Source organism: Pristis pectinata, chromosome 17 (assembly GCF_009764475.1).
Source record: "Pristis pectinata isolate sPriPec2 chromosome 17, sPriPec2.1.pri, whole genome shotgun sequence".
NCBI lineage: Eukaryota > Metazoa > Chordata > Chondrichthyes > Rhinopristiformes > Pristidae > Pristis > Pristis pectinata.
In genome coordinates, this window is record NC_067421.1 from 35,610,869 (window position 1) to 35,627,780 (window position 16,912).

Sequence of the window (16,912 nt, forward strand, 5' to 3'; positions counted from 1 at the left end):
TCCTCTGGCAGCTTGTTCCATATACCCACCACCCTCTGCATTGCCCCTCAAGTTCCTGTTAAATCTTTCCCCTCTCACCTTAAACCTATGCCCTTTAGTTTTTGATTCCCTTTCCCTGGAAAAAAGTCTCTGTGCATTAACCCTATCTATGCCCCTCATAATTTTATACAACTCTATAAGGTCACCCCTCAATCTCCTATGTTCCAATGGATAAAGTCCAAGCCTGCCCAACCTCTCCCAGTAACTCAGGCCCTCAAGTCCTGGCAGCATCCTCATAAATCTTCGCTATATTCATTCCAGTTTAATGATGTCTTTCCTATAACAGGGCGACCAAAATTGTGCACAAGCTCCAAGTGTGAACCGGTGTGATCATGGTCACCAGGGATGGGTTGTTGCCATGGTTACTAGGCCCCATTTCTTCATCAGTGGAGCCACTCTTTTCCATTACCCTGGATACCTGAGAGTTAACTGTGCATTATTATTGCAATAAATCAGGTATGACAACTTCAAACAATTTATTTTATTTTATCTGTGACCTAAAATATATGGGAGAAAAGCCAAATGTATTTTAAATCCAAGCAAGGTCTTATTCTAAATTGAAGTCCTAAAGGAAGGAGCGGCATCTTGTATTCCCATGCAGCAAATATGTCACTTCTTAAGGTAGTTGAAAAGCAAAAAAACTGCAGGTGCTGGAAATCTGAAATAAAAACAGAAAATTCAAAAGAAAACACTTGACTGGTCTGTGGAATGGGAAACAAAATTAACTTTTCAGGTCGATGACTTTTCATTTGAACGGGAAAGAGTTAGAAGTCTAGTGTGTTAATTAGAATGAAGGCGACAAGGTGGAGAAATCAACGGGAAAGATCTGTGATGCGGTTCTTCCTGCCCCTCCCCCTTCTCCACAACTTAATACTCTCTGCACAGATGCTGCCTGATCTACTGAGTATCTCCAACCTTCTGTTTTTATTATGGTAGTTGTTTGAACAATTATTGATACTGCCCTGATATATAATTGGGCCTACTTGTTACTGTTCTAGACTATAGCCTTTGTCATTCAGAGCAAATGACCCATGTGTTTCATTAAGCGCAATATTTAATACTGACTCTATATCCTGTTTGAACTGTATTAAGGTTGGATTTCACCTAGAATCTACGAGAGATACAACTCAGAAACAGGCCCTTTGGCCCAACGAGTCCATGCCAACGTCAAGCACCTATTTTTGCGCTAATCCTACCCTAACCCATTTTATCCTCTGCGACTCCATCAATTCCCCCCAGGTTCTACAACTCATCTACACACTCAGGGCCATTTACAATGCCTGATTAACATACCAAGCCTACTTAATTTTTTATTATGACAGCGCCAGCGACCAAGGTTCAATTCCAGCCACTGTCTGTAAGGAGTTGGTATGTTCTCCCCGTGTCTGCGTGGGTTTCCTCTGGGTGCTCTGGTTTCCTCCCACATTCCAAAGACATACGGGTTAGGAAGTTGTGGGCATGCTATGTTGGCACCGGAAGTGTGGCGACACTTGCGGGCTGCCCCCAGAACACTCGACGCAAAAGATGTACTTCACAGTGCATTTCAATGTACATTTGACTAATAAAGAGATCTTGTCTTATCTTTTCTTTATAACAAAGGCCATTTGGCCCATCAACTCTACGCCAACTCTCAGAACAATACCTTTTCACGACTTATTTCCCTGTAACCTATTTCTCTCTCACATGCCCATCAACAACCCCCCAATTCCTCTGCCACCCACCCACACTCAGGGTAACTTACAGCGGCCAATTAACCTGCCACCCAGCTCATCTCTGGGATGTGGGAGGAAGCTAGAGCACCCGGAGGAAACCCACATGCTCACAGGGAGAACGTGCAAACTCCACACGGAGAGCAGCGGAGGTCAGGATTGAACCTGGGTCTCTGGAGCCATAAGGCAGCAGCGCTACCGTTTGTGCTACTAACCGCTTGTTACTTAATGAGGGGATACTTTGGCTGTTAAGTCAAACTGTTAATGAACAAGGAAGGTGAAATATGGTTATTAAGGAACCTTCTAATTGCAGTTCCGTGCAGCATAACCTTCTCGGGCTCTGAAGGATATATCGACTCCACTGACTACCTTCCGCTGTCTGCCTATGGCTCCCTGCAGTGTACCTTTAACGTGACTGTCTTCATGGGATACGGCGTGGAACTCCAGGTAGGAGTGGCCAGCCCTTTTATTCCCCTGTTGTTATGCTGTTTGCATGCACACATTCATTGCCTTCCCTTTGTGTGTCTGCAGAAACATCTGATGTTCCCAAAACTTGGATAAGATTTGGATTTTCATTCTTTGTATTATAGATGGACAGAATTCCCATGGAGTTTGGGGTTTACCTTCAGAACAAACTTTCTTTATTCCAAGCTGATGCTAACAGGGGAGTGGCTCATCCTGGTTCCTGATCCAAAGTTTCCATTATTCTTATACTATTTCTTACCCACTTGTCCCCCCCTTTGTCTCTACCCCACATGCCCTGTGTATACATAGAGTGAGGTAAACCTTGTGAGCTGTCAAGCTTCAGCACCTCGTGTGCTACGTTAACCGCACGCAGTTCTGACTTTAACTTGTATGTAAAGTCACAGTCGTGGAGTAATACAGCACAGAGACAGGCCCTTCGGCCCAACTCGACAATGGTACGCTTCCGCCCTGGAGTTTATGGGACAACTGCTATGCTGGCAGCCAGGCATGGGTTTACTATAGTTCACTGTAGCCTACAACTTGGAGCCATACAGCACAAAACCAGGCCCAAATGGTCCATGCTGACCAAGATTCCTGTCCAAGCCAGTCCCATTTGTTGTTGGTTAGGTTATGGGCCAGTCCCAGTGGTTGGCCCATAACCTTCTGAACCTTTCTTACCGATGCACCTGTCCAACTGTCTTTTAAAAGTTGTTATTGTACTTGCCTCAACCACTTCCTCTGGCAGCTCATTCCACATACATAGCACACTTTGTGTTAAAAAAAAGTTGCCCTCAAGTTCCTTTTAAATCTTTCCCCTCCCACCTTAAACCTATGCCTTCTAGTTCTTGATTCCCCAACCCTAGGGAAAAGACTGAGTGCATTCACCCTATCTATGCCCCTCATGATTTTATACACCTCTATAGGATCACCTCTCAGTCTCCTACGTTCTAAGGAATAAAGTCCTAGCCTGTCCAACCTCTCCCTGTAACTCAGTCCTTCAAGTCCTGGAACATCCTTGTAAATCCTTTCTGCACTCTTTCCATTTTAGTAACATCTTTGCCATAGCAGGGTGACCAAAACTGAACACAATACTCCAAGTGCGGCCGCGCCAGCATCTTGTACAACTGCACCATGACCTCCCAACTTTTATACTCAATGTCCTGACTGATGAAGGCCAGCTTGCCAAAAGCCTTCTTCACCACTCTGTCTACCTGTGACTCCACTTTCAGGGAACCATGTACTTGAACCAGTTCCAGCTACACCTGTCTGGAGTCCTGTTATCTTCTCTGCTACAAAGCCATCATACTATTCCCTACCACAGCATCATGCATCCCCTCTGCATTAAACTGAGGCACCAAGATGAGGAAACTCAGTCTCCAGTCCTTCTAATACCTCAGTATTTCGCAAAGCATTTTACAGCCAATGAGTTACTCCTGAAGTGTAGCCACTCTTATGATGTGGGAAACAAGGCATCTAATTTGCACACAGCAACCTTTTACAAACACCAGTGTGATAAATGATGAGACCATCTGCCTACCTTGGTGGTCTTGATTGAGCGTGATGTTTTGGCCAGAATTCCCTGGCCTTAAAGCAAAACACTGAAAACAGTGGAGATCTGCAACAAAATAGCAAATGGTTGAAATACCCTACTGGTCAGGCAGCATCTTTGGAGAGAGAAACAGAGTTAACACTTCAGCTCAATGGCATTTCATCAGAACTGGGAAAAGTTAGAGCTGAAACAGGTGTTAAGTGCATGTGAGGAAGGGTGGTGAGAACAAAAGGGAAAGTCTGTGGTGGGATGGAGACCAGGAGAGATTGAATGACACGAGCTGTAGTGGTGACTGAGGGATAATCATTAGCTGGGACACTAACCTTGCCTTCCTGCCTTTAGAATTATGCCAGTTGGAGCCAGCAACAGGGGAGGGAGGTGCGGAGGTCCCTCCCATATCCTAAAATAAAGGTCGGTGAGTCCTTTACAAGCAGCTGAATGCACAACGGCTTCTAGAGTAAAATTTGTTAGTTTAGAGAGAAAATAGGAAGAAAAGTGAGAAGAAAAACAACAAAACTTTGCCAGTTGAGCACCAGAGATCAGACTGTCCCTAGTATGATTGTAAGGTGGTCTGACAATACTAAATTGTAACATTCTCCTGCCTGATTCCTGTATTCTCTCTGCTCTAAGCCCATTTACACAAGAAGATGGATTTATTTGTTCTCAGAGAGTGCTGGTTGAGTGGTTTGTCAGTTTCACTGTTTAGTTTTAAACAGTCTGGGATTAGTTTTCATAAATCAAGATTATCTTGTCGACTTTCATCTGTATCTCAATTAGTGAAAATGCTCTTTACTCTTTTCTGTGAAAAACAAGTTTGTGATGTCCCTCAGCATGTTTTTCCCTTCCTTTATTTCCCCTCTGCAAGCTTAAAGGAGAAGTTTTGTGATGTGTTATCGACAATGTGAGTAAACTGATCACAGCCTGTAGTCTGCCGCTGTTGGTCAGACGGAGGGTATTGGTATTGGTTTATTATTGTCACTTGCACCAAGGTATAGTGAAAAGCTTGTCTTACAAACCGATCGTACAGGTCAATTCATTACACAGTGCAGTTACATTGGGTTAAGACAGAGTGCATTGATGTAGTACAGGTAAAAACAATAACAGTACAGAATAAAGTGTCACAGCTACAGAGAAAGTGCAGTGCAATAAGGTGCAAGGTCACAACAAGGTAGATCGTGAAGTCAGAGTAGGAAAAGATATATTTCGCAAACAAACCCCATACTTATGAGAAGCAAATGCAGGCTGGGTGATTTTACAAAGAACTTCAACATGTTTGAGGGAATAATTTTGTAACATACTCTATGGGAGCAGATCATTCAGTTGAGTCTTGCATGTCGGTGTTTATAAAAACATAGACAAAGAAAAATAACAACATTTGGCCTTTCGAAGGGATCCACCATTTGATATGATCATGGCTGATCTTCCATCAGTTTCCTGGCCATGTCCATGATCAGGGCCAGTTTCCACCTCTCATTCAACATCACCAGAAGATATTGTTCGGTCATCGCTACTCTGCTGCTTGTAGGAGCTTGCTGTGCACTAATTGGTTGTTGTACTTTTTTATTATGACGCTAGCTAGTCATCAAGAAGAACCTCAATGGCTGTAAATGCTGCAGGGCAGTCTGAAAGAAACGAGGAAGATGCTATAAGAATGCAACTGTTCCTCTTTTCCTTTCTCTCTTCCTCCTTTATTCCTCCATCTCTTTCTCCCTCCTTTCTGTCCTCACTCCCTCCTTGCCTACCCTCATCCTCCCTCATCTGGCTGCAGCAAGGAAATGTTTCTTCTTCATTGCATAGCTGCACCTTCTCTCAATGCCTTCTTTTCCATCTGATCCGTCGTCTAATGGGATTTGGAACTAAATGGTTGGTCATGGTGAATGTGAACAGCACAGCCTGCCATGCTGTTCAGATCCTCAGCTGCTGACAGTGGTGATGGCACCATCAGAAAGCAAGGGACCAGATATCTTGCTGCGCTCTGACCCATCTCATTACTAATTGGTTGGGGTCTTAAATTCTCACTTAAGGTTGATTTTCCTCCCTGCAGCTGCAACCAGTGCCTGGAATTGGAAAACATCTTCAAACACAACATCCAAATAAATAATAAAAATCCAAAAGCTAGGAACGCCAGATGCTGCAAGCCTGAAATAAAGACAAAAAATAGTGCAAGTATTCGGCAGTACAGGCAGCAGCTGTGGAGATGTGCTGCACTGATACTGCCTCATCTGCTGAGTATTTCCAGCATTTATTTTATGAAATAAAAATCTTGTTCCAAATTCAGAGAGTTAGATTTCTTCAAGATGCAGATGGTTCGTCACTTTAAGAGACAATGCAGTGTAAACGTTGGGAGAATATATGAAACGATATTGCACATGCTGTCAAGATGATGAATGGGAAGCAGTCGACTGCCCATCTACACTTGGAGCCATAGCAACAGAGGTAGATCTGTTTGTTAAAAGAGGAAAGGTTTTCCAGGGATCTCGGTGAGGTGAGGATGCTGTAAAATTGCAATATTTAATCTGTTTCAATTACAGTGCAATATATAGTTTAAAAAAAATTACCACCCACAACATCAGGGATTAAATGAATGATTTCTTCTGGTATTTTGATTCATTGCAGTTCAAGCTTGTAACCATAATTCCAACAGCACCCAGCATCAATAAAATAGTTACCTCCCTGCCCTTAATCCCTGTTGGACTTTATTACTGTATTTTATCAGAATATCACATTTGCAGAGCAGTAAGAAATAGGCATTTTGTCTATCAGAAATAACAAAGCAATGACCTAGTCACAATTAGGCAAACAGTATTCTTCAGAAGATGATTTAGTCAGTGTTGCATTGCATATCAGTAGTGCATTATTGATAGATTTACAACAACACAACTGAGTTTTGTAACCGGTATCATGACCAGCACCAGATAGTGGTTGAGGAGAACAGTATAAAGGCAGTTAAAGAAAAGTTAAGTCTTTTTAATTCACGCACGGAATGTGGATGTTACTGGCAAGCCTGATATTTATCTTCCATACCTAATTACTTCTTGTGCTTAATGGCTTGCTAAGCCGTTTCAGATGCTGGTTAAGACCCATCTATGTTGGGTGTCTGGAGTCACCAGTCAGCATGGCAAACTTCCTTGGAGAAGCTTAGTGAACCAGATGGGTTTTCACAACAAGCCAGTCGTTTTGAGGTCACCTCTACCGACAGTGACTGTCTATTCCAGATTTATTCAACTTCTTAGATTTTAATTCCCAGCTGTCATGGGGGGTTTCAAATTTGTGTCTGGATCAATAGTCCAGATGACTGGCTGCTATCCATAAGACAGAGGAGCAGAATCAGGCCATTTGGCCCATCGAGTCTGCTCCACCATTCGATCATGGCTGATTTATTTTTCCCTCTCAACCCCATTCTCCTGCCTTCTCCCTGTAACCTTTGACATCCTTACTAATCAAGAACCTATCAACCTCCGCTTTAAATATACCCAATGACTTGGCCTCCACAGCCATCTATGCAATGAATTCCACAGATTCACCACCATCTGGCTAAAGAAATTCCTCCTCATCTCTGTTCTAGAGGGACATCCTTCTATTCTGAGGCTGTGCCCTCTGGTCCTAGACTCTCCCACCACTGGAAACATCCTCTCCGCATCCACTCTATCCGAGCCTTTCAATATTCGGTAGGTTTCAATGAGATCCCCCCTCATCCTTCTAAACTCCAGTGAGTACAGGCCCAGAGACATCAAACACTCCTCATACATTAACCCTTTCATTCCCAGGATCATCCTCAAAAACCTCCTCTGGACCCTCTTTAATGCCAGCACATCCTTCCTCAGATATGGGGCCCAAAACTGCTCACAATACTCCAAATGTAGTCAGATCAATGCTTTATAAAGCCTCAATATTACATCCTTGCTTTTATATTCTAGTCCTCTCAAAATGAATGCTAACATTGCATTTGCCTTCCTTATTACCGACTCTACCTGCAAATTAACCTTTAGGGAATCCTGCACTAGGACTCCCAAGTCCCTTTGCACCTACAATTTCTGAACTCGCTCTCTGTTTAGAAAATAGTCTACACCTTTATTCCTTCTGCCAAAGTGCATGACCGTACACTTCCCTACGCTGTATTCCATCTGCCACTTCTTTGCCCATTCTCCCAACCTGTCCAAGTCCTGCTGCAGACTCCCTGCTTCCTCAACACTACCTGTCCCTCCACCTACCTTTGTATCATCTTCAAACGTGGCCACAAAGCCATCAATTCCGTCATCCAGATCATTAAGATATACCGTGAAAAGTAGTGGACCCAACACCGACCCCTGTGGAACACCACTAGTCACCGGCAACCAAACAGAGAAGGCCCCCTTTGCTTTCTGCCAGTCAGCCAATCATGCTAGTACGGTTCTTGTAATACCATGGGCTCCTATCTTGTTTAGCAGCCTCATGTGCGGCACCTTGTCAAAGGCCTTCCGAAAATCCAAGTAAACAACATCCGCTGACTCTCCTTTGTCCAACCTGCCTGTTGCTTCCTCAAAGAATTCCAACAGATTTGTCAGGCAAGATCTCCCCTTAAGGAAACCATGCTGACATCGGCCTATTTTATCACGAGCTTCCAAGTACCCCAGAACCTAATCCTTGCCCTGCCCTGCCCTCCCACATGCAGAAGAAAGGAATGAAAGGAGATGCTGCTGAGAAGAGACGGATTTCAGTGGGAGGAGACTGATACAGAGGATTAACTCCAACATGGACCAGTTGGGTTAAAAGGCTTGTTTCTAAATAGAGCAACAACCACGAGCAGCATCTGTGGGGGGAAATGAATTGTCGACTGTTTCTTGTGTCTCCTGTTTCCAGATAGTATGGTTTAAATCTCTTTGAAAGAACTATATTGTCAGCAGCAGTGTAAAATCTTTAATGGGCAACAAATAGAGGTCTGAATGTAATCTAAAATTACCTGAAGAGGAGAGAGAAAATAAGCAAATGCTAGAAATGTGCAAATTAAGTCTGGAATGGCTGATTGTCTGAAATTGTTGGATTCGGTATTGACCTTGGATGGCTGTAACATGTCTTGAGAGAAGACAGGTGCTGTAAGGTGTCTTCTGAGGATAGGTTGAGTGAGCTAGGGCTTTTCTCTTTGGAGAGAAGGAGGATGAGAGGTGACTTGACAGAGGTGTACAAGATGATAAGAGGCATAGATCGAGTGGACAGTCAGAGACTTTTTCCCAGGGTGACAATGGCTAACACGAGGGGTCATAATTTTCAGGTGATTGGAGGAACATATAGGGGGGATGCCAGGGGTAAGTTTTTTACACAGAGAGTGGTGGGTGCGTGGAACGCACTGCCTGCAGAGGTTGTGGGGGCAGATACATTAGGGACATTTAAGAGACTCTTAGATAGACACATGAATGATAGAGAAATGGAGAGCTATGTGGGAGGGAAGGGTTAGATAAATCTTAGAGCAGGATAAAATGTCGGCACAACATCGTGGGCCAAAGGGCCTGTACTGTGCTGTAATGTTCTATGTTCTACGTAACTCAAACTTGCATTGAGCTTCATTAGAAACAGTGCAGAAGGCCAAAGAAAGGGAGTTCAGAGTGGGTGTGGGGCAGGGAATTAAAGTGACAGGCAGCTGGAAGCTCAGGGTCACCCTTGTGGATTGAACAGAGGAGTCCTGCAAAGTGGTCAGTTCTGATTAATTGGGGTGGCGGTAAGTGAGTGAGCAGGTTAGAGCAGTGTCTGAGGCTCCTCGTGCAGTTGGTGGGAAATAGGATTTGAAGATGAATTCACTGACACTGGACACAGAATCATGATTTCTACAGCTCTGAGTGAAGCTTTGACTCCCACTTGGTAAGAATGAAGGTTGTTATTCTTACAGCTTTGGGTGAAGCATTTCACACGGCTGAAGAATTGATGAATAACTTAAAACAGTCGTGGTATTTTTATTTAGATTTATCTTTGGCCTTCCATCACTTGGCAAGAGTAAATCCAGATTTGCAAATCAAGTTCCAGGAGCCCAAATTATTCTTTGTGCAGTTGGAATAGTCTGTTTTCCTTTCCTTTGATTGGCCTTGACAATTACTGCAGGAGATAAGTGGCACAGTGCAGAATTAAATTGAATTAGATTGCATAGAAATTGAATTTCCCTGCTCTGGGATGGCAATTAATGAAATGACTTTTCTTGGATCGTTGAACATGACTTTGTGCTGCATGCTAGACAATTGTGACTTGGAAGCAGCTCATGATGTCTCGCAAAAGATTTCAAGCTACAGTGCTCCAAGTTCACCAAAAATAATTGGTTTCTTTTGTTCGTTTCCTCATTAAACTGAAGAGTGACAGTGACAGAGAAGGGGACCTTTAATTTGTGCTTTCATCCACTGGCAACATCAAGTACTCTCAAGGCAGGTGGGACCAGGATGATCTGGAACTAACAAGAGAGAGCAGGATTCCGACAAGTTTCCTATGTCATATCAGCAGACACATTTCAAAAGTGCCTCTTTGGATGTAAACCCCTTTAGGACATCAAGACAAATCAGAATCAGGTTTATTATCATTGACATATGTCATGAAATGTGTTGTTTTGTGGCAGCAGTACAGTGCAAGACATAAAACTTACTATACGTTACAAAAGTAAATAAATAGTGCAAAAGAGAAATAATGGGGTTGGGTTCATGGACCATTCAGAAATCTGATGGAGGAAGGGAAAAAGCTGTTCCTGAAACATTGAGTGTGGGTCTTCAGGCTCCTGTATCTCCTCCCTGATGGTAGTAATGAGAAGAGGGCATGTCCCGGATGGTGAGGGTCCTTAATGATGGATGCTGCCTTCTTGTGGCACCGCCTCTTGAAGATGTCCTCGATGGCGGGGAAGGTTATGCCTGTAATGGAGCTCGCTGAGTCTACAACCCTCTGCAGCCTCTTTCGATCCTGTACATTGGAGCCTCCATACCAGGCAGTGATGCAACCAGTCAGAATGCTCTCCACCATACATCTGTAGAAATTTGCAAGAATCTTTGGTGACATACCAAAAGCTGATATATTTATGTACACCTTGCCTTCCTCAAAAGACTGCCTAGATATTCAAGTACAAAACATTATCTTCTTTAGAGCTGGTAGTTATCTATTCCACAGGTAACGATGTCATGCTGATAGTCAGAGACTTTTTCCCAGAGCGACAATGGCTAATATGAGGGGACATAATTTTAAGGTGACTGGAGGAAGATATAGGGGGGATGTCAAAGGTAAGTTTTTTACACAGAGAGTGGTGGGTGCGTGGAACACACTGCCGGCAGAGGTTGTGGGAGCAGATACATTAAGGACATTTATGAGACTCTTAGATAGACACATGAATGATAGAAAAATAGGGGGCTATGTGGGAGGGAAGGGTTAGATAGATCTTAGAGTAGGATAAAATGTCAGCACAACACTGTGGCCCGAAGGGCCTGTACTGTGCTGTGAAGTTCTATGTTTCTGTTTGGTTTTGCGTCACTCCAGAAATTTGGATGGGCGCTTCCCTGCGAGGAGCAGCCTCGAATGGCTGACATGCTCCTCGTATAAATTGAACAAGGATGCTGTTGTTACCCATCCTGCATGCCTTCTGGGGCTCTGAGGAGGGACGAAGTTGGGTCATGGAGTCATCGAATCATGAAGAGATGCACTGTGGAACCAGGGCCTCTGACCCACTCAGTCCATGCCAACAATCAACCACCCATTTTACTCTAATCCTACATTAATCACATTCTCATCAACTCCCCCCAGACTCTACCACTCACCCACACACTAAGGGCAATTTACGTTGGCCAATTAGCCTACCAACCCCCACATCCTTGGAATATGGGAGGAAACTGGAGCACCAGGAAAAACGCACACAGTCACAGGGAGAACATGCAAACTCGACGCAAATACAAACCGAGACACGGGTGGGGATTGAACCTGGGTCTCTGGCACTAGGAGGCAGCGGTTCCATTAGTTACTTCACTGTGCCACAGAGATCGGTGGTGGGACCCCCACTCCTGCTCCTATGTTTTTGTGTATGGGGAAGCCTGTGTAATCCTCAGTGTCCTTAGGTTGTGCCCGTACTCCAGGCTCCTGTTCTTCGAACATAATGTGCCACATTGGGTCCCAACAAAAGCTGGGAATCACTCAAGACACAGATATATGAGATATGAGATATTTATTTATTAGTCACATGTACATCAAAGCACACAGTGAAATGCGTCTTTTTGCGTTACTGAGAATATTCTGGGGGCAGCCCGCAGGTGTCGCCACTGTTCCGGTGCCAACATAGCATGCCCACACCTCCTAACCTGTATGTCTTTGGGATGTGGGAGGAAACTGGAGCACCCGGAGGAAACCCACGCAGACACAGGGAGAACGTACTAACTCCTTACAGACAGCAGTGGGAATTGAACCTGGGTTGTTGGCGCTGTAATAGCGTTACGCTGACCGCCGCACCCCCAACACCAATGCGTTGTTTACATTTGGATGCTGTTGTGTTTGGACATGTCTTGTCCAGTGAACTTCAGTCTTTTCCCCTTAAGTGATGCCATTAGTTTTAGTACATCTGGTCATGGAGTCATACAGCAAAGAAACAGGCCCTTCGGCCCAACTAGTCCATGCCGACCAAGTTGCCTATCTGAGCTAGTCCCATTTGCCTGCATTTGGCCCATATCCCTCTAAATCTTTCCTATCCATGAACCTGTCTTTTAAATGTTGTAACTGTACCCTCCTCTACCACTTCCTCTGGCAACTCGTTCCACATACCCACCACCCTCTGTGTGAAAAACTTACCTCTCAGGCCCCCTTTAAATCTCTCCCCTCTCACCTTAAACCTAGGCCCTCTAGTTTGAGAATCCCCTCTCCTGGGAAAAGGACTGTGACCGTCCACCTTATCTAAGCCCCTCATGATTTTATAAGCCTCTAAATAAGGTCACCCCTCAGCCTCCTTCACTCCAGGGAAAACAGTCTCAGCCTGTCCAGTCTCTCCTCATAACTCAAGCCCTCCAGTCCTGGCAACATCCTTGTGAATCATTTCTGCACCCTCTCTAGCTTAATCATATCCTTCCTATAGTCTGGCGACCAGAACTACACACAATATTCCAGGTGCGGTCTCACCAATGTCCTAACACCACGGTTAGCTAATTATCACATTGATATATCACTCGTGGCAACCTTAAACTTGAAATAATTAATTACTGAGTAACCAACCAGCTTCTAAAATTGTAATCACGACATAAAATCTTTAAATTGCAGTTTCATTTCTTATGCACAAACTCTGTTTTTCTAAATTAAAATGTTATTGTGCTTACGAGTATTCATAAGGTATTGGAGGATCTGGATACAATGCTATCTGTAGTTTTAAGGCATAATTACACAGCAGCGTCTCAGCAGTCGTACTGAGGCTGTGGGGCTGATACTCAAACACGGCATCCATTTAGAGATGATCTAAAGCCTTATCTTCAAAAATAGCTACTTCATATCTTAATGGTGCACAGCGATGGTGCTCGCTGGTTTATTTCTATCTAGTTGGGGCCAAGAAAAGAAATTGATTGTCTGGAGCTGAGTGCAACAGACAGCCAAAGCTTAAGCAACTGTATAGATCGCATGACCAAAGACAAATATCTTGTCCAAGATGTCTACACGTCCACTATCTCCGAGGACAAGGCTTCTGTGTAATCAGAAAAAGTATCTCATTGGATGCCTCTGCAAAAAGGTTACTGGGAAAAATACAAATATCGGGTCCACAGTAACATTTTAATTCTCTGTGTTCCTGATAGGCGAGAATAATGGAGTGTACACTAAAACTTGTAGCTGATGAGAAACTTGATTAAATTCTTCACAAGTACCGGCTACAGTGATCACAGGAAAAATTTAACTAAGCCCCATGAATAGGAATTGGGAATAAATAGCTTACTATATCTTAAAACAGCTATTACAATTCTTACTCTCCTTTTCGATGATACTAAAACCCACTGCTGGCCAACAAGTGCTGTTCGTCTTTATGTTTGAATTTAACTCTATCCGTGCCTTGGCAGGTCTTGCTGATAGAGTCAATTGCTCTGTTAGTCATCCTCATTAAATGAGCTTTTATTAACAGTAGCTTCAAAGGGCTTTAAGCTGTTCAACACTCCCTGACCCCTCTGTTTGTTCGACTACAGAAGTGTTATAAGAACTATTCGGAAAGACATATTGGTTGCCATTAAACTATAATAAGTAGTTCACTGTTATTAGTCCAACCATAAAGAATTAGCTGAGCTAGAATGTTGGGAAAATATTATTTAAGTCATTATTTATGAAGTTGGGACATTGTGTTGCAGTTGCACATGGTGTTGGTGAGGCCGCATTTGGAGTATTGTGTTCAGTTTTTGTCACCCTGCTATAGGAAAGATGCCATTAAGCTGGAAATAGTGCAGAATAGGTTTACAAGAATATTGCCAGCATTCGAGGGACTGAGTTGGCAAGCTGGCAAGGACTTTATTCATTGGAGCGTAGCAGACTGAGGGGTGACCTTATAGAGGTGTTTAAAATCATGAGGGGCATAGATAGGGTGAATGCACACATTCTTTTTCCCAGGAAAAGGGAATCAAGAACTAGAGGGCATAGGTTTAAGGTGAGAGGGGAAAGATTTAAAAGGAACCTGAGGGGGCAACTTCTTCACGCAGAGGGTGATGCGTATATAGAATGAGCTGTTAAAGGAAGTGGCTGAGGCAGGTACATTAACAGCATTTGAAAGACACTTGGACAGGTACATGGATGGGAAAGGTTTAGAACGAGATAGGCCAAATGCGGGCAAATGGGACTAGCTTAGCTGGGCATCTTGGTTGGCATGGACCAGTTGGGCTGAAAGGCCTGTTTCTGTGCTGCATGACTCTTCAACTCTATGACTTCATGATGTAAATTTTTTTGTCAAAGCAGATTTTAGAGATTAAGACAAATTAAGCTTCCCACAGTGCCATCACAATGGTTTGTCAAATTTTTTATGCAATAAACATTTATACATGATGTGTTTGAATGGCTTAATTTGTTTCGGTTCAGCGGGAATTCATTACTTGGAGTCTCCTCTTTGAAAGTAGTTACAAGCCTAACTGACTGCTCAAATAACCAATTCCTGGGCATGGGGAGATGCTGATGGGCAGGTGCTTGGGAGGGATTGAGGGGGTGGGATCTAAAATCAAGCCTAAGGTATTTGTGTTTAGCACTGCCAACCAAGAAAGAACTTCTCGGCATTCTTTCCAACTTGTCAGAAGGTTTCATTGGCCCATTGATTCCTTCTGAATAGCACTACCAAATAACTTAAAATGTGTTTCTGTGTATGCTAAATATGTCTGAATTGGTAGCGTTCTTGCCTCTGGGACTGTGGGTTCAAGAGTCCAATTCCATGGAGTTGAGAACAACTAGCTGCTTTGGATGAGATGTGAAACTAACGAGGGCTTAAAAGATCAGATGGCATTATTTTGTGGAAGAACAGTGAGCTACCTCCAGTATTACGGCTGATATTTATCCCTCAGTCAACATCACTAAAGGTCAGATTATCTGATCATATCGCTTTGGTGCTTCTGGGATCTTGTTGTGTAGTGGTGATTACATTTCAAAAAGTGCTTCATTATCTGCAGAGTTCTTTGTCTTATCCTGAAAAGGATTAAAGAGGTGCTATAGAAATCCAAGTCTATTTTGCACACATCTCACCAAACAGGTTCTATCCAGATTACAAACGCCCAATTTATGGGCATCCAGTACATGAGAACGAGTGTTTGAGAGATCGGCGGGATGGATTTGCTGGCTGCTACGGGGTGGGAATGGGGTATTTCCGGGTGCCTTCTCTCCCCACCACCACCCCTCTGAGCCGCAACAGTCGGGAGCTGGGTTGAGCCGAGCAGACTCACTCGTTCACTTGCTGCTCTCCCCACGCCTGCCCTCTCTCCTGTCTCAGCTGTTCCTGTAACCCTCTCCCACACTCTGTTGCTGTTCATTTCCGATTTATGAACAGTTCTCAGGAATGGAACCCTGCCGTAACTTGGGGACTGCCTGTAATTGGTAAACCGTAAATGATCTCATCTCACCAGAGTGCTCATTAGTCCATGATCTTATCTGCAACAGAAACACAACCGTGTGAAATTAACCACCCAATTAACACCATACAGAGTTTCACATCATTAATACCTCTGGCTCATCCTATCATATGACCAGGTCAGGAAAGATAAGCTCCTGATGGGTAAGGAACCACTTACAGAGACATCAGTAATTCTAAAACTGAGCATATTCACTGTACGGATAAAGTGTCAAGCTATCCCTAAACCATCAGCAGAGTCAATTGATTGCTTACAAAATTAAGAGGATTAAAAGTGATCTAATGTTCCTGAAATGAAGGTTCAGTAATCTTGTACATTCATTTGCTGTGGTTTCATATCTGGTCCTTGTAGGGTGATTGCTTCTTGCACATACTGTTGCTGAGTTGCTGTGTTACCCTTGGTTTCAGGTGAAGACCCTGAACCTCTCTGAAGGAGAGCAGCTCTCCATTCGTGGACTGGAAGAGGACAGCTGGATAGTTCTGGCCAACCAGGTGCTGCTAGTTGAAGGGCAGGTCATTCGAAGCCCAACCAATACCATTTCAGTGTACTTTCGCTCATTCCAGTATGGAGGCATCGGATCATTTCGACTCCATTATCAGAGTAAGTGATGGGCATGGCATTGGAGAAACTGGGAACAAGGATCTTGTTGGTCATATCTATAGTTCATATGAAGTGACTGTAAGGGACAAGTAAAGCTGTATTTTAATTAGCAGACACTTTAGGAGTGCAAGTGATGGAAGGAGGGTATCTAACTAGTGCACAACATTTATTTCCCTGTCTGACCTGCTGAGTTCCTCCAGCGTCTTTTGTGTGCGGCTCCAGATTCCAGCATCTGCAGAATCTCTTGTGTCTCCCTTCTTTTCTCGCACCTTCTCTAGAAGTTGTGTCATTTGCTATGTGCGCTCTCTCCTCATTGTTAAAGCCAAAATATATCACCTCTCACATCTCTGGGTTGAACTTCATCTGTCCTCTGACTGCCCGGTTTATCAACTGACTTGATGCCCACAGCTATGTTTCTCCTAGTTTACTGCACATTCAGATTTTGTATAATTTGCAGATTTGGAAATTGTACCCTGTTTTCCAATTGCAAGTCATCAAGATGT

The 16,912-nt window shown here is 43.7% G+C and overlaps 1 protein-coding gene and 1 long non-coding RNA gene across 3 annotated transcripts in view; one reads left to right on the plus strand and one right to left on the minus strand.

Moving 5' to 3' along the window:
- LOC127579662 (seizure 6-like protein) overlaps nucleotides 1–16,912 on the plus strand; it is a 213,451-nt gene that overhangs the window by 111,674 nt on the left and 84,865 nt on the right. For both annotated transcript variants that reach the window (XM_052032610.1, XM_052032611.1), the window contains exons 3-4: nucleotides 2,062–2,195; nucleotides 16,217–16,409. In XM_052032610.1, coding sequence (XP_051888570.1) covers nucleotides 2,062–2,195; nucleotides 16,217–16,409 — 327 coding nt within the window. The remainder of the gene's footprint in view (nucleotides 1–2,061; nucleotides 2,196–16,216; nucleotides 16,410–16,912) is intronic.
- LOC127579663 (uncharacterized) overlaps nucleotides 9,012–16,912 on the minus strand; it is a 92,887-nt gene continuing 84,986 nt past the window's right edge. Inside the window, exon 3 of the long non-coding RNA XR_007957713.1 lies at nucleotides 9,012–10,732. This is a non-coding gene — a long non-coding RNA (uncharacterized LOC127579663). The remainder of the gene's footprint in view (nucleotides 10,733–16,912) is intronic.